This window comes from Neovison vison, chromosome 8 (assembly GCF_020171115.1).
Source record: "Neovison vison isolate M4711 chromosome 8, ASM_NN_V1, whole genome shotgun sequence".
Lineage (NCBI taxonomy): Eukaryota > Metazoa > Chordata > Mammalia > Carnivora > Mustelidae > Neogale > Neogale vison.
In genome coordinates, this window is record NC_058098.1 from 125,791,695 (window position 1) to 125,810,484 (window position 18,790).

The window sequence follows — 18,790 nt, forward strand, 5'->3', positions numbered from 1 at the left end:
TGCCTACTTGTGATCTCTCTCTGTCGAATAAACAAATAAAATCTTTTTAAAAAAAAGAAAAAAGAAAAAAGAATTTTCTCCTTGTGATGAGAACTTCAAGGACTTACTCTCTTAACTGTCCTATGGTATCACAGAGCACTGTTAACTATAGTCATCACATTATGCATTGTACCCCCAGTACTTACTTATCTTAAAATTGGAAGGTTATGCCTTCTGACCACCTTCTGCCAATCCCCCTAAACCCTCTTCAAAATCTAATGTATCATTCTTAACAGCAAACATCACATATAAAATATACAAAAATAATGTATATGGGCTCCCTTGCTGGCTCAGTCAGAAGGCACGAAACTCTAGATCTCGGGGTTTTGAGTTTGAGCCCCATGTTGGGCAGAGTTGCTGGGTATTTACCCTGAAGATACAAAAGTAGTGATCCAAAAGGGCATGTGCACCTGAATGTTTATAGCAGCAATGTCCACAATAGCCAAACTATGGAAAGAACCTAGATGTCCATCAGCAGATGAATGGATAAAGACACACACACACACACACAGGAATACTATGCAGCCATCAAAAGAAAGGAAATCTTGCCATTTGCAATGACATAGATGAAACTAGGGTATATGCTGGGTGAAATAAGTCAATCAGAGAAAGTCAATTATCATATGATCTCTCCGATATGAGGAATCTGAAAGGCAGAGTGGGGGTGTCTGGGGGACAGAGAAGGAAAAATGAAACAAGATGGGATCAGGAGGAATACAAAACATTAAGAGACTCTTAATCTCACAAAACAAACTGAGGTTTGCTGGAGGCATAGTATGGAGAGGGTGGCTGGGTTATGGACATCGGGAAGGGTATGTGAGTGCTGTGAAGTGTATACTCCTGACAATTCACAGACCTGTACCCCTGGGGCAAATAATACTTTTTATGTTAATAAAAACAATTAAAAAAAAAAAGAAGAGGACACTTAAGCCACTGAGCCCCCCAGGCGCCCCCTGAATCCACACTTTTTAAAAAAAAAAAAAAAGATATTTTTATTTATTTATGTGACAGAGAGAGAGATATCACAAGTAGGCAGAGAGGCAGGCTGGGGGTGAGGGGGAAGCAGGCTCCCCGTTGAGCAGAGAGCCCGATGAGGGGCTCGATCCCAGGACCCTGAGACCATGACCTGAGCCGAAGGCAGAGCCTTCACCCACTGAGCCACCCAGGTGCCCCGAATCCATACTTTTAACCATTTAACTATATTGCCCTTTATAACCAAGTCTCTGCTCTCAGGGTATTCACATAAAAGAGAACAAAGCAAATAGGAAAAGAATTATTCCTTCATAAAGACACTGAGGAAAACAGACGAAACTGAAAAACAGGGGCACCTGGGTGGCTCAGCTGGCTAAGTGTCTGATTCCTGGCCCCCAGATCACGACCCAAGCCAAACTGACAGTTGGATACTTAAACCACTACACCACCCTGGTACCCCTAAGCATCCAGACTCTTGATTTCAGCTCAGGTTTTGATCTCAGCATTGTGAGTTTAATCCCTATTTTCGGCTCCACACTGGGGATGGAGCCTATTTAAAAGAAAAAAACAAAAACAAAAATCCAAAATTGGTAATACACTCATATGAGACTATAATGTTTGAAAGAGAGGGAATGTTCGGGAACAAAAGAGCTCTTAGAAACTGAAATTGGGGGGGCGCCTGGGTGGCTCAGTGGGTTAAAGCCTCTGTCTTCGGCTCAGGTCATGATCTCAGGGTCCTGGGATCGAGCCCCGCATCGGGCTCTCTGCTCAGCAGGGAGCCTGCTTCCTCCTCTCTCTCTGCCTGCCTCTCTGCCTGCTTGTGATCTCTGTCTGTCAAATAAATAAATAAAATCTTAAAAAAAAAAAAAAAGAAACTGAAATTGGGGGGCACCTGGGTGGCGCAGTGGGTTAAAGCCTCTGCCTTCAGCTCAGGTCATGATCCCAGGGTCCTGGGATAGAGCCCCACATTGGACTCTCTGCTCAGCAGGGAGCCTGCTTCCTCCTCTCTCTCTCTGCCTACTTGTGATCTCTGTCAAATGAATAAATAAAATCTAAAAAAAAAAAAAAGAAACTGAAATTGGAAACTGAATAAAAAGACTGAGATAGGGTGCCTGGGTGGCTCAGTTGGTTAAGCGACTGACTCCAGCTCAGGTCATGATCCTGGAGTCCCGGGATCGAGTCCCACATCAGGCTCCCAGCTCCATGGGGAGTCTGCTTCTCCCTCTGATCTATAATTATATATATTATATATAATTATATATATAATACATATATGTGTATTGTGTATATAATACATATATGTGTATATATGTATATAAAATACATATATCTTTGACCTTATATATGATATATATATGACCTTATATATGATATATGATATGATATACGATATATGATATATATAAGGTCTAAGACAGATCCCAATTGAAGTAGAACAAAATTATAAAGAGGTGGAACACAGAAGAAACAATAAAAAATTAAGAGGCTTGATCCAAGAGGTCCAATATGTATGTAAAAGCATTCTAGAGAGACCAGCAATGGAGGAGAGCAAAATACCGATAAAGCAACATAAGAAAATGTCCTAGAATGGTAAAACTGAGTTTCCAGATTGAATGAATAAAAAAGGACCCACCATCAAGGCCCATAAGAACACAGGGTTAAAGATTCTAACAGCTTTCAGTGAGTAAACACGTACCACATACAAAGGCTCAGATACCAGGGGGCACCTGGATGGCTCAGTCGATTAACCAGTCAGTGACCATTGGTTTCAGCTCGAGTCCTGATCTCCGAGCCCATATGGGGCTCCCTGCTCAGCATGGGTCTGTTTGGGATTCTTTCTCTTTCTCTCTCCTGGGTCCCTCCACCTGCTTGCTCACACAGGTGCACAAGTGCTCTCTCTAATAAATAAATAAATAAATCTTAAAACAAACAAAACAAAACCCACAACAAAGGCTGAGTTACCAGAACAGCATTCTATCAATCAAGTGTGAAGACAGAATAAAGGCAAATTGAGGCTTGCAAGGTTTTAAGCTATCTACTTCCAAGGCGCTCTCCTCACACACACTGTGTTAGAAAGCTATCCCAAGTCTGGCTTCATGAAGGACACACCTGGGGCACCTGGGTGGCTCAGTGGGTTAAAGCCTCTGCATTTGGCTCAGGTCATGATCCCAGGGTCCTGGGATGGAGCCCCGCATCAGGCTCTCTGCTCAAGAGGGAGCCTGCTTCCCTTCCTCTCTCTCTCTCTGCCTGCCTCTCTGCCTACTTGTGATCTCTGTCTGTCAAATAAATAAAATCTTTAAAAAAAAAAAAAAAAAGGACACCCTTACTAGCAACTAGCATATTCCCCACCAAATGACAAGCAAAAAATACAGTAATTACTAGTACAGTTTGGTGTCACTGCCTACATTCCTCCCAAGGCATTGTCCGTTTTAACCACCATCACTTCTGCAGTATGAGCACAAAATCAACACAGTGACAAGGGTAAACAATATCCTACTATTATGATGAAAACAGTTTTGACCACATAGACCCAAAATATGGTCTCTATTTTGAGAAACACTGGATGAGAAAAAAGTTATGGACATTTACCTGTTTTTTCTGTTCAGTGGGAGACATGCATTTGGCACCAACCTTCTCTGCTTCCTCAAAAAGGCTGTCAACAAAATAGTCACAATTTCTTTGTCGATCATCACTCAGAGGCTGGTTGTCAGATCCTGTTTCACAAACCCTACACACACACAAAAAGAACATTAAGCACTACCATTACTTTTCCAAAAATTTACATGAATTTCTAGTTAAAGGGTCCTAAACAGAAATGACTCCGGTTCCGCAGTTTAGACCCACTTCTAAATTAAGATTTTAGCAGATACATGAACTTGGGAAGTCATTAACCTTTCTGGTCCAGAGCAGGGTTTTCTCAACTTCAGTCTATTGACATCTGGGGAGGGATAATTCTTTGTTGTGTGGGCTGCCCTATTATTGCAGGATATTTGATAGCATCTGTGGCCTTTACCCACTAGATGCCCAAATCATGCATACTCTCCACCCACCCCACCTCCAGTGTTAAAATACATTAAACCATCTCTAGACATTGCCAGGTTTATCTTCTGCAGGACAAAAATCTTACCAGGTCAGGGCGACTGGGTGGCTCAGTGGGTTAATTAAGCCTCTGCCTTCAGCTTAGGTCATGATCCCAGGGTGCTGGGATCGAGCCCCGAGTTGGGCTCTCCACTCTGTGGGGAGCCTGCTTCCTCCCTCTCTGCCTGCCTCTCTGCCCACTTGTGATCTCTCTCACTCTCTGTCGAATAAATAAATAAAATCTTAAAAAAAAAAAAATCTTACCAGGTCGAAAATTACTGGTCCAGAGTTAAAAAAAAAAAAATTCTTCCCCAAAAGCTCAAAATAGCTTTATTTATTAATTCATGAAGATTTTATTTGACAGAGAGAGAGCACAAGCAGGGGAGCAAAAGGGAGGGGGAGAAGCAGGCTCCTGTCCTTCAGAGCAAGGAGCACGATGCAGGGCTTGACCCCAGGATACTAAGATCACAACCCAAGCTGAAGGCAGATGCTTAACCAACTAAGCCATGTGCCCCTCAAAATAGCTTTATAAGGGGTTACTATGTATCTTCTGGTAATAAAAAGCACTTTTTTTTAAAAAAGATTTTATGTATTTACTTGAGAAAGAGCAAGAACATGAGTTGCAGGGAGAGGAGAGGGAGAAGCAGACTCTGCACTTAGAGGGCAGCCTGAAGTGGGACTTGATTCCAGGACCCTGGGATCAATACTTGAGCTGAAGGCAGACCCTTAACCAACTGAGCCACCCAGTGCCCCAACAGAAAGCACTCAAAACTAAAGGCGATAATGAGCCAGAACAGTCCTAATCATAGTTTTGATTGATTGTATACTTCACAGAATGAGATTTCCCACTGAAGATTTTTGATTTGTAGTAGTTTGAAGATTTTATTTATTTATTTGTGAGAGAGAGAGGGAGAGAGAGCGAGCACATGCTGACAGAGAGGCAGGCAGAGGCAGAGGGAGAAGCAGGCTCCCCGCCGAGCAAGGAGCCCGATGTGGGACTTGATCCCAGGACGCTGGGATCATGACCTGAGCCGAAGGCAGCTGCTTAACCAACTGAGCCACCCAGGCGTAGTAGTTTGACATTCAGTACTATTTTTTATTTATTTATTTATTTGACAGACAGAGATCATAAGTAGGCAGAGAGGCAGGCAGAGAGGAAGAGGGGAAGCAGGCTCCCTCCTGAGCAGAGAGCCTGATGCAGGGCTCGATCCCAGGACCCGAAGATCATGACCTGAGCCGAAGGCAGAGGCTTTAACCCACTGAGCCACCCAGACGCCCCTCAGTACTATTTTTTAAATTGAGGTATAATCAACATGTCAGTTTCAGTGTACAACATTATTTGTATTTGTATATACTATAAAATGATTACTAAGTAAGTCTAGTTAATATCTATCACCATACACAGAGAATTTTTTTTCTTGTGATCAGAACTTTTAAGATGTAATTTTTCTTGGCAACCTTCCAATATGCATAGAATATTTTAAGCTATAATTGCCATGCTATCTATTACATTCTCATTACTTATTTTATAACTGAAAGTTTATACCTTTTGCCTACCCTCCATCTACTAGTTTTCATTTTGCATTTGTAGTTTATCAAGAAATATTACTGAAGATTTGGTTTGACAGGAAAGATGGTTTCTGACCAAACTTTTTAAAGTCATACAGAAAATTCATACATGTCCTGAAGTGTAACTTCTCAGATTCCATAAATAATATTTTTACAGCTCTCATACTGTGCCAGGAACTATAAGGTATAAACCACATTTTTAGAGGAAAGAAATGAGTCACAGAAAGGTTAAGTTACATGAGGTTTGAGGTAGTAAGTGGCAAAGACAACATTAAAACACTATTACTCTGTCTTCCACATCTTGTCTATGATATGCTATAAAGCTTCTCTTAATAGCTTACATTTATTAAGCATTTCATATATTTTGAGAACTATTTTAAGTACTTTACATGAATTAACTCATTCAATCCTCACAATGACCTAGAAAGGCACATACTGTTTTTATCCCCATTCAGCACATCAAAAAAACAATTAAGCCAAAAAAAAAAAAAAAAAAGAGGGGGCGCCTGGGTGGCTCAGTTGGTTAAGTTTCTGCCTTCAGCCCAGGTCGTGATCCTGGGGTCCTGGGATTCACTCACATTGCCAGAGCTCCCTGCTAAGCAGGGAGCCTGCTTCCCCCTCCACCCCTAAGCAATTTGCTCAACATCACTAAGCTACTCTGAGGCAGAGTTGGAAACTGAACCAGTGCCTGTGCTCGTCATCACTGCGCCAGACAAAACAGTCATCTCTATGTTATTATTAAAATGCTAACACTCAGAGCAATATTTTAATTTAGGTATACGCTTTTTACTCTTCTAGGTAATCGCTCTATATACATTCTTAAGATGCTTCATATTATCACAAAGTATTAATTATGTCTTTCTGAAAGCAATGACACACTTTTTACATAAAAATAATCACATCCTAAAATAATTTCTCACAATACTAATGATCTTCCCCTCTTTAATCAGTATAGTTATGTAGCAGTAGAGGATATTGTCTAATGAGAGTTCAGGCTTTGGTGTCTGTATTTAGGTACTGAGTCACACTGACTTTGGGCGAGAAACCCAGCAGCCTTTACGTGATTTGGATTTTTTCATCTGCAAAATGCGGATACTAAGCACGTATCTTATGGTTACTGCGAATATTACAGCAAAACACATACAAAAGCGATACCGGATATACACTACATCAGTACACATGCTGGAGCACGGTATTAGATATGTATATTATTAGGACCACTGAATGCTCTCTGGTATTTGCCAGGAAAAAAATGGACTTTGGTTGCCTCCATCTTTTTTCTTTCTTTCTTTCTTTCTTTTTTTTTTTTTTAAGATTTTATTTATTTGAGAGAAAGAGAGAGAAGGGCAGGGGCAGAGGGACAAGCCGACTCCGGCTGAACAAGGAGCCCAATGCAGGGCTTGATCCCAGGACCCCAAGATTACACCCTCAGTCAGACTTTTAACAAACTGAGCCACCCAGGCGCCCCTGGCTGCCTCCATCTTGACCTCACTTTCTTTTTTTTTTTTTTTTGTGATTTTTTATTTTATTTATTTGACAGAGAGAGATCACAAGCAGGCAAAGAGAGAGAGAGGAGGAAGCAGGCTCCCTGCGGAGCAGAGAGCCCGATGCGGGACTCGATCCCAGGACCCTGAGATCATGACCTGAGCCGAAGGCAGCAGCCTAACCCACTGAGCCACCCAGGCGCCTTGACCTCACTTTCTAGTTAGGTTCTTTCAAGATTGTTTCTTGGCTCAGGTGAAAGACCCTAAGGGCAAAGCATCCCCTGATGGGAACTGAAACTACCCCTCAAGCAATAAGGACTGCCCTGAACCAGCAAAGACCCACCCCATGACTGACTGACTCTAAGACAATGATCAATTTGACCTTCACAGCCTATCTGCACACACCCACCCACTTTTGTCCCATAGTTACCTTAAATAAACCTGGTAGCATTTTTGGCACTCTGGAGACAGTATGAAATGCTGGTCTGCTCTCTTTTCCAGCACTGGCCTCACTGAAATAAATTCCTTTCCTGTTTCACTGCCTTTGGATTTTTTAAGTGTACAGTGCCTGAACCTGATATATTTGGGACCCTCAGAACCAGGTGCTCATGCACCCGTGTCCCAGCTATAAGAAAGCAGTTTATACACAATTACTAAATTAAAAGACAATAAAGCTGAGCATCTAAAGTAGCTTTAGTCTTTTATCTTACCTATTTTTTTTTTAAGATTTTTATTTATTTGACAGAGAGAGATCACAAGTAGGCAGAGAGTCAGGCAGAGAGAGAGGAAGGGAAGCAGGCTCCCTGCCGAGCAGAGAGCCCGATGTGGGGCTTGATCCCAGGACCCCGGGATCACGATCCGAGCCGAAGGCAGAGGCCTAACCCACTGAGCCACCCAGGCGCCCCTATCTTACCTATTTGATATGCAAAGTCTATTAAGCCTCATTTTGTTAATTCAAGTCATTCAAACATTTATTGAGTACTTTATGGTAGGTGGTGAGGAGATACAAAGATGAGCAAGAAATAGTCTAGGTTTTTTGTTTTTGTTTTTTTAAGATTTTATTTATTTATTTGTCAGAGAGAGAGGATCGAGAGGCAGACAGGCAGGCAGAGGCAGAGGGAGAAGCAGGCTCCCCGCTGAGCAAGGAGCCAGATGTGGGACTCGATTCCAGGACGCTGGGATCATGACCGGAGCCTAATGCAGCCGCTTAACCAACTGAGCCACCCAGGCGTCCCAACAGTCTAGGTTTTTAAGAGGTCCAGTGTACAGAGTCTAGAGATGCATTATAAACAGCTCTATGCCCACAAATTTGGTAACTTCGATAGGCCAATTCCTTGAAAGGACAATCCACCAAAATTTTAGGAACATACACAAAGGCTCGTATCTATAAAAACTGAGTCAATAATTCACAATCTTCCAAAACAGAAACCACTAGGCAGAAAAGATTTCACTAGTGGGTGGCTCTGACAGTTAAGCTTCACTGACCGGACCACCTGCTCCATCTTGGGACGGAGCCCAGTGTGGGGCTCCCTGCTGAGGAGAGCATCTCCCTCTCCCTCTCCCTCTCCCTCTCAGCTCAGTCCCCCACCAGCTCCCACAGGCACCTGTGTGCACATGCACTCTCTCCCTCGAATAAATAAATAAAATAAAATCTTAAAAACATAAAGAGATTTCACTAGTAAATTCTATCAAACATTTAAGTTAGAAATGATACCAATTATCTACAATGTCTTCAAGGAAATAAAAGCAGAAGAACTCTTTTAACTCCAATTCTTTGTTTTGCTCAGGTAATGATCTCATGAGGCTCTCTGCTCCGTGGAGTCTGAGATTCTCCTCCCTTTGCTCCTTCACCCGCCTTCCCTTGCTCATATGTGCACACTCTGTCTCCCCCTATTTCTAAAATTGATAAATCTTTTGAATATAGGTGAGGTCTGGAGCCAACAGCCGAGAAAGGATTTTTGAGACCCCTTTGGTGCAGAAATGGTGATTTTATTAAAGGATGGGGACAGGACCCACACCGGCAGACAAGAGCTGTGGCTCAGAGCTTGTGAGGGGGGCCCAGGGGGAGATAAGGAAAAAGGGAAGTTTTCAAAAGAACTTTCATATGCTAAAGAGGATCTACAAGATATCTGAGGCCTTGCCTTGGTTAAGTTAAGGTGGCTTATCCCTCTAACAAAGCAATTAACATGAAAATAACTGAGTTTGCTTCTGGACATTAGGTTTTTGATAAGAACCTTTTTTTCTTGTAAATCACTAAGATGTTTGTAAACTGATGAAGACTCCTGGACTGTGGTCTCTATTAACCGTTTGCTTTTTCCTTCCCTTAGTTTAAGAGCAGGCAACAGTGCCTGAGGAGTGTACACATTATCTCACCTGGGAGCTGGGGGGATTGTGAGGTGTCAGCTTGTGCTTTACCCTCAGCTTGGCTTCTGCTCCCTCACCAGTATGTCTCATGAACACAGATGCAAAAATCCTTACTGCAACCAAGTAGGATTTATTACAGGCATGCAAGGCTGATCCAACATGAGAAAATCAATTAATATAATCCATCGCATCAATATGCTATAGCAAATCATGATCATATCAACAGATAAAAAGCATCTCACAACATCCAACACGCATTCTTTTTAAATTTTTTTTCAAATTCAATTAATATATAATACATTATTAGTTTCAGAAGTGGAGGTCAGTGATTCATCAGTTGTATGTAACACTCAGTGCTCATCACCTCACGTGCCCTCCTAAATATGCCCATCACCCAGTCACCCCATCCCTCCAACCACCTCCCCTCCAGCAGCCCTCAGTTTGTTCCTCGAGTTAAGAGTCCTTTATGAAAAAAGCTAGTATTTTCTGAATAAGCTTGGAAATTCTAAATTGCAATTCAAAGGCACATCTTAAAAACCATTTTCTTTTTCATTTAGAATTAAAGCTTGGTTCTAACTTCTATCTCAGAACATAGTGAGAATTAAACATAGTACAAAATATTGCAATAAGGACCATGTTTTAAGAAATATGCTTATCCTAAGCATAGGCAGGCTAAATACGGCTAGGTCTGATGACCAACACTCATTCTTGATTAAAAACCCTCAGCAAACTAGGAACAGAGAACTCTCTTGATAAAGAACATCTACAGAAAACCCACAGCTAACATCACACTTTACGACAAGAAACTAGATGCCCTCCCTCAAAGTTCAGGAATCAGACAAAGATGCCCCTACTCACTACTTCTCTTCAATGCCATATGGGAAATCCTAGCTAAGTCAGTAAAACAAGTAAAGGAAATAAAGTACACAGACTGGGAAGGAAGAAAAAACACTGCAGATGACATGATTGTGTACACAGAAAATCCCAAACAACAACAACAACAACAAACTCCTGGAACTAAGGAGCAATTTTAGCAAGGCTGTAGAAGATTAATACACAAAAACCAAGTGCTTTCCTAGAAACCAACAATAACTACTACCTGGAATTAAAAGCACAACACCTGGCTGGCTCAGATGGAAAAGTATGCAACTCTTCATTTCAGTGTTGTGAGTTCAAGCCCCATATTGGATACAGAGATTACTAAAATAATTATCACCATCATAATAAAAAAATAAATAAATGAAAGCACAACCCCATATGCATCAGCAACATTTGTCAAACCCCAAAGAACATTCCAATTCAAAAATGGGCCGAAATGTAAACTACAATTAATGATAATGTATCAATATTGGTTCCAAATTATAACAAATACACTACATAATACAAGATGTTAATAATATAGGAAAATATGTGCGCTGGGGAAGGGGAGGATGGGGAATATGGGAAGTGTATTTTCTGCTCAATTTTTCTTTAAACCTAAAACTACTCTTAAAAATAAAGTTTATTATTAATAATTTTTAAAAAGACATGAAAAGAGGGGCTCCTAGGTGGCTTAGTCAGTTAAGTATCCAACTCTTTAAGATTTTATTTATTTATTTGACAGAGAGACATGGTAAGAGAGGGAACACAAGCATGAAGAGTGGCAGAGGGAGAAGCCAACTTCCCACTGAGCTGGGAGCCCATGCAGTGCTCAATCCCAGGACCCTGGGATCATGACCCGAGCCAAAGGCAGCTGCTTAACTGACTGACCCACCCAGGTGCCCCTAAGCGTCCAACTCTTGATTTCAGCTCAAGTCATAATCTCAGGGTTGTGAGATCAAGCCCTGCATCAAGATCCACACTGGGTATGGAGCCTGCTTAAGATTTTCACACTCTCAAACAGGCAAGGACCCTACCAAAAAGGAGAATTTCAGACCAATATCACTGATGAATATGGATGCTAAGATTCTCAACAAGATCCTAGTCAAGAGGATCCAACAGCACATTAAAAAGATTATCCACCATGATCAGGTGGGATTCATCCCTGGGCTACAAGGACGGTTCAACATTCGCAAATCAATCAATGTGATACTGAAAGATCCCCCCGGGGCTCCAAGCACCCCGGAATCTTTCAATACAACAAATTAATATGAGAAGAGAGAAGAACCACATGGTCCTCTCAATTGATGCAGAAAAAGCATTTGACAAAATCCAACATCCGTTCCTGATTAAAACTCTTCAAAGTATAGGGATAGAGGGAACATTCCTGAACCTCATCAAATCTATCTATGAAAAACCCACAGCAAATATCATCCTCAATGGGAAAAAGCTTGCAGCCTTCCCGTTGAGATCAGGAACAAGACAAGGATGCCCACTTTCACCACTCTTGTTCAACATAGTATTAGAAGTCCTAGCAACAGCAATCAGACAACAGAGAGAAATAAAAGGTATCCAAATTGGTAATGAAGAAGTCAAACTCTCTCTCTTCGCAGATGACATGATTCTTTATATGGAAAACCCAAAAGACTCCACCCCCAAACTACTAGAACTCATACAGCAATTCAGCAACGTGGCAGGATACAAAGTCAATGTGCAGAAATCAGTGGCTTTCTTATACACTAACAATGAAAATACAGAAAGGGAAATTAGAGAATCGATTCCATTTACTATAGCACCAAGAACCATAAGATACCTTGGAATAAACCTAACTAAAGAGGTAAAGGATCTGTACTTGAGGAACTATAGAACACTCATGAAAGAAATTGAAGAAGACACAAAAAGATGGAAGACCATTCCATGCTCTTGGATCGGAAGAATAAACATTGTTAAAATGTCTATACTGCCTAGTGCAATCTATACTTTTAATGCCATTCCGATCAAAATTCCACCGGCATTCTTCAAAGAGCTGGAGCAAATAATCCTAAAATTTGTATGGAATCAGAAGAGACCCCAAATCGCTAAGGAAATGTTGAAAAACAAAAATAAAGCTGGCGGCATCACCTTACCTGATTTCAAGCTTTATTACAAAGCTGTGATCACCAAGACAGCATGGTACTGGCATAAAAACAGACACATAGACCAGTGGAACAGAGTAGAGAGCCCTGATATGGACCCTCAACTCTATGGTCAATTAATCTTTGACAAAACAGGAAAAAATATACAGTGGAAAAAAGACAGTCTCTTCAATAAATGGTGCTGGGAAAACTGGACAGCTATATGTAGAAGAATGAAACTCGACCATTCTCTTACACCGTACACAAAGATCAACTCAAAATGGATAAAAGACCTCAACGTGAGACAGGAATCCATCAGAATCTTAGAGGAGAACATAGGCAGTAATCTCTTTGATATCAGCCACAGCAACTTCTTTCAAGATACATCTCCAAAGGCAAAGGAGACAAAAGCGAAAATAAACTTCTGGGATTTCATCAAAATCAAAAGCTTCTGCACAGCAAAGGAAACAGTCAAAAAAACAAAGAGGCAACCCCCGGAATGGGAGAAGATATTTGCAAATGACAGTACAGACAAAAGGTTGATATCCAGGATCTATAATGAACTCCTCAAACTCAACCCACACGAAACAGACAAACACATCAAAAAATGGGCAGAAGATATGAACAGACACTTCTCCAATCAAGACATACAAATGGCTATCAGACACATGAAAAAATGCTCATCATCATTAGCCCTCAGGGATATTCAAATTAAAACCACATTGAGATTATCACCTCACACCAGTTAGAATGGCCAAAATTAACGAAACAGGAAACAACATGTGTTGGAGAGGATGTGGAGAAAGGGGAACCCTCTTACACTGTTGGTGGGAATGCAAGTTGGTGCAGCCTCTTTGGAGAACAGTGTGGAGATTCCTCAAGAAATTAAAAATAGAGCTTCCCTATGACCCTGCAATTGCACTCCTGGGTATTTACCCCAAAGATACAGATGTCGTGAAAAGAAGGCCATCTGTACCCCAATGTTTATAGCAGCAATGGCCACAGTCGCCAAACTATGGAAAGAACCAAGATGCCCTTCAACGGATGAATGGATAAGGAAGATGTGGTCCATATACACTATGGAGTATTATGCCTCCATCAGAAAGGATGAATACCCAACTTTTGTAGCAACATGGACGGGACTGGAAGAGATTATGCTGAGTGAAATAAGTCAAGCAGAGAGAGTCAATTATCATATGGTTTCACTTATTTGTGGAGCATAACAAATAGCATGGAGGACAAGGGGCGTTAGAGAGGAGTAGGGAATTTGGGTAAATTGGAAGGGGAGGTGAACCAGGAGAGACTATGGACTCTGAAAAACAGTCTGAGGGGTTTGAAGTGGCGGGGGGGTGGGAGGTTGGGGTACCAGGTGGTGGGTATTATAGAGGGCACGGCTTGCATGGAGCACTGGGTGTGGTGAAAAAATAATGAATACTGTTTTTCTGAAAATAAATAAATTGGAAAAAAATTAAAATTAAAATTAAAAAAAAAAAAAGATTTTCACACTCTTGCCCTCTGCCCCCCTTTCCCCATGCACTAAAATAAAACAAAATTAAAATTAAAAAGAGCATGAATTTAATAAAAATTTAAAAGGCACCTGGGTGGCTCAGTCGCCAAGGGTCTACCTTCGGCTCAGGTCATGAGCCCGCCATGGGGCTCCCTGCTCGGCAGGAAATATGCTTTCCCTCTCTCACTCCCCCTGCTTGGGCTCCTACTCTCGCTGTCTCTCTCTCTGTGTCATATAATATAAATGAAATGTTTAAAAAAAAAAAAAAAAAAAAGGTACGCCTGGGTGGCTCAGTTGGTTAAGCGGCTGCCTTCGGCTCGGGTCATGATCCCAGGGTCCTGGGACTGAGTCCTTGCCGAGCAAGGAGCCTGCTTCTCCCTCTGCCTCTGCCTGCCTCTTTGTCTGCCTGTGCTTGCTTGTTCTCTCTCCCTCTGTCTCTGACAAATAAATAGATAAAATCTTTAAAAAAAAAAAAAAAAAAGACATTCCTGACAGAAAAATGGGAAAGTACACCATATTTAATTCTTTATTATTTATAATACAGGGAATCCCTTTGTATTCTACTATATTAAGACAGAATGCAGCAAAATCCCATGGCCATACAAATTTATGAAGACTTTCCTTACCACTAAAAATATTCAGACAACTTTATTATTTCACCTATGCTTTCTACTCCATCATCCTTTCCCTTACGTGTCACTATCCTTTTATGATACAATTATCAATACTCCTCTCCATAATCTGAAAACCAGGTAACAAAGTTGTTAAGGCTCAGTATATAGTCTTGAAGTTTCAGGAGTTTCTCTGATAATAAAAAGTACACAAGTTCAAGAAAAGCACTTTGAAACATCTATTTTGGCTACAGAATACCCTCTTCTGCTGACTTTGTCACTCACTACTGCGTTCTGAATAAATAAGGTTATTGGCTGTTGTCCAAATGGGTGAAGGCTATGCATCTGTTTGGGAACACATACGGTAGATACGGGTCTTCACCACTTACAGTCTTTGAACTACTGATATACTCAGGAAAAGTCTCTTCATTTTTTTTACTGGACCAGTATTTCTAACAATATCTATTTTTTTGTTACAAAGAAGTTATAAAATCTATTCCTAATATTTTTGTACAGATACCTTACTATCTAATTACATTCATAATACTGAACATACTACAACGCCCAATAAAAACCATAGACTGATTTATAATTAACTTCCTTAGGTAATAAACAACAATTTACATGCGGTCTCATAACTTACTACTGAGAGAATTAAGTGCATCCTGGGTGATACCACCGGGCAAGGACTCTTTAAAGTTTGTGCCTGGCTTCCTCTTAAGTTCACCCCATGTGCTTTTCCCCTTTGCTGATTTTTCTTTGTATCTTTTTTTTTTTTTAAATATTATTTATTTATTTATTTGACAGAGAGAGATACAGCAAGAGAGGGAACACAAGCAGGGAAGTAGGAGAGGGAGAAGCAGGCTTCCCACCCAGCAGGGAGACTGATGTGAGACTTGATCCCAGGATCCTGGGGTCCTGACCTGAGCCGAAGACAGACACTTAACATCTGAGCCATCCAGTTTCCCTCTTTGTTATCTTCTTATAATAATATAATAAATCAAAGTCATTAGGATGACTATATGCTGAGTCCTTTGCATCCTTTCAGCAAATCAAGCCTGGGGGTGGTCTTAGAGGTCCTCAGACACAATCTCACAATTATATAATTAGTATCAAATATTTATATAAAATAATAAGTAATAAAAAACAAGTAGTATTTGTTTAATACAGAAGCATTAACTATTTTAAATTTTTAATAGCTGTCTGTCTCCTTAAATGGACATTTACCTCAAGTATTCAAAACAAACAGCATAAGAGACGGGGCGCCTGGGTGGCTCAGTGGGTTAAGCCTCTGCCTTCAGCTCAGGTCATGGTCCCAGGGTCCTGGGATCGAGCCCCACATCGGGCTCTCTACTCAGCGGAGAGCCTGCTTCCTCTCTCTCGGCCTACTTGTGATCTCTGTCTGTCAAATAAATAAATAAAATCTTAAAAAAAAACCAAACCAGCATTAAGAGGCGCCTGGGTGGCTCAGTAGGATAAAGCCTCTGCCTTCAGCTCAGCTCATGATCCCAGGGTCCTGGGATAGAGCCCCGCATCAGGCTCTCTGCTCAGCAGGGAGCATGCTTCCTCTCCTCTCTGTCTCTCTGCCTGCCTCTCTGCCTACTTGTGATCTCTATCAAATAAATAAATAAAATCTTTTTAATAAATAAATAAATAGAACAGCATAATACAAAAATAAACATTTCTCCTCAGATAAGTGAATATAAAATATTCTATATTGATAAGAACCACAGACTTTGCACCTACCATTTACTGTGTCTCTACTACGTGCTATTATTATTATTATTTTTAAAAGATTTTATTTTAAGGGCACCTGGGTGGCTCAGTGGGTTAAAGCCCCTGCCTGTGGTTCAGGACGTGATCCAGGGTCCTGGGATCCAGCCCCACATGGGGCTCTCTGCTCAGTGGGGTGCCTTCTTCCCTTCTTCTCTCTCTCTGCCTGCCTCTCTGCCTACTTGCAATCTCTCTGTCTCTCTGTCAAATAAATAAAAATCTTTAAATTAAAAAAAAAAAGATTTTATTTTAGAGGCCCCTGGGTGGCTCAGTTGTTTAAGCATTCAACTGCTGATTTTGGCTCAGGATATGATCCAAGCCAAGTCCAACTCTTGATTTCAGCTCAGGTCATGATAGAAACCTTATGAGATTGAGCCCCACATGCCGCTCTGCGCTCATCAGAGAGTTGGCTTGAGAGTCTCTCTCTTTTCCCTGCTCGGAACCCCCCCCATCCCATGCACTCTCTCTTTCTCTCTCAAATAATTAAATCTTTCACAAGCCTGAGATCAGAAGTCGCACACTCCATCAACAGAACCACCCAGGCCCCTGTGCTAATACCGTTCTGAGTGCTTTATGCCAGCTATCTAATTCTCATAAAAACCTTTCAGGGACAAACACAGATGTACCCCCTCCCCTCTGTTCTGTAGGTAAGATACAGAAGCTCAAAGGAGCTACTACCTAAGTTGCTCTAAGGCCAAAGAGGGTAGTAAAGACAGCAATGGGATTCAAACTTGGGATTTTTCTTTTCTTTTCTTTTGAAGAATTCTTTTTTTTTTTTTTTAAGATTTTATTTATTTGACAGAGAGAAAGTATAAGTGGGCAGAGCGGCAGGCAGAGGAGGAGGGAGAAGCAGGCTCTCCACCAAGTAGGGAGCCCAAGGCAGGGCTCAATCCCAGGACCCTGGGATCATGACCTGAGCCAAAGGCAGCGGCTTAACCCACTGAGCCACCCAGGTGCCACCAAAGCTTAGGTTTATCTGACTCCAGAGCCTTTGTATTTCCACTACAACTCCAAGGCAGTACAACATAAGAGACTAACAAAGTGAATAGCTACTTGAATTTCTCACTGAAACAACAGAATATGCCAACAGAGAGAAATTTAACTGTTTTAGTAACAAAAACATTTACAATGCAGCTTGATTAAAAAAAAATTACTTTAAGGATGCCAGGGTGGCTCGGTCATTAAGCATCTGCATTCTGCTCAGGTTATGATCCCAGGGTTCTGGAATCCAGCCCCACATCAGGCTCCCTGCTCTGCGGGAAGCCTACTTCCTTTCCCACACCCCCAAATCCCCCTACTTGTGTTCCTTCTCTTTCTGTCAAGTAAATAAATAAAATCTTTTTAAAAAATTATATTACCAGGGCTCCTGAGTGGCTCAGTGGGTTAAGCCTCTGCCTTCAGCTCAGGTCATGATCGGAGGGTCCTGGGATCAAGCCCCACATCAGGCTCTCTGCTCAGCTGGGAGCCTGCTTCCCCTTCCCCCTCTGCCTGTCTCTCTGCCTACTTGTGATCACTCTGTCTCTCCGTCAAATAAATAAATAAATCTTTTTTTTTTAATTGCATTACCAATAAAAAAAATATTACCATTAGCTATTTAACTGAAAGAGAATCATAATAAAACTTACTATAGGGGCGCCTGGGTGGCTCAGTGGGTTAAAGCCTAAGCCTTCAGCTCAGGTCATGATCCCAGAGTCCTGGGATTGAGCCCTGCATCTGGCTCTCTGCTCAGCAGGGAGCCTGCTTCCTCCTCTCTCTCTGCCTGCCTCTTTGCCTACTTGTGATCTCTGTCAAGTAAATAAAATCTTTAAAAAAAAAAAAAAAAAGAAAACTTACTACATTTGTCAGTGAAATGCAAAAACAGATGTTAAAAAATGCATTAATAACAAAGAAATGCAAAGCTTGAATTAACTTACCATTCTTCTTTTATACTTTCGAGATTATCTACTTCTTTCATTCTCTTGCCTTACTGCAAAAGTAAAAACAAACAAAAGCTCAAGTCCTCAATTGAGTACTTAAGGTAAATTCATTCTTATATATGCAATAATAATCTTTAACATCAACTATTAGGTATCCCCAAAGTAGTATGAAAGGGTCTTAAGAACTTATGTGACCGAACTCAAAGCTATCATTTCCATCTACAGAGTAAAACAAAAATGAAAAATATATATTGGGAGTCTAATGATCTTCCAACAAGAAATTTTTTTTTCCTTTTAGAACCCTTTCTTAAGAATTATGATAAAAATGTTTCATTCACAAAAGTGAATGAAACATTTTTATTCTCATTCTTACAATTCAAGCAAACTGACAAGACGTACAGTATACAATTCAGTGGTATGAATTACATTCACAAATGTTGTACCATCATTACCACTATCCATTTCCAAGACTCTTTCCACTTACCAAAAAGAAACTCTGTTCCCA

At 41.0% G+C, this 18,790-nt stretch overlaps 1 protein-coding gene across 5 annotated transcripts in view; it reads right to left on the reverse strand.

The window, feature by feature from the left end:
* UBXN2A (UBX domain protein 2A) overlaps positions 1-18,790 on the reverse strand; it is a 50,658-nt gene that overhangs the window by 21,835 nt on the left and 10,033 nt on the right. For all 5 annotated transcript variants that reach the window (XM_044262000.1, XM_044261996.1, XM_044261995.1 and 2 more), the window contains 2 exons: positions 18,283-18,335; positions 3,601-3,739 (listed from right to left, as the gene is read on the reverse strand). In XM_044262000.1, coding sequence (XP_044117935.1) covers positions 3,601-3,739; positions 18,283-18,323 — 180 coding nt within the window. In that variant the 5' untranslated portion in view covers positions 18,324-18,335. The remainder of the gene's footprint in view (positions 1-3,600; positions 3,740-18,282; positions 18,336-18,790) is intronic.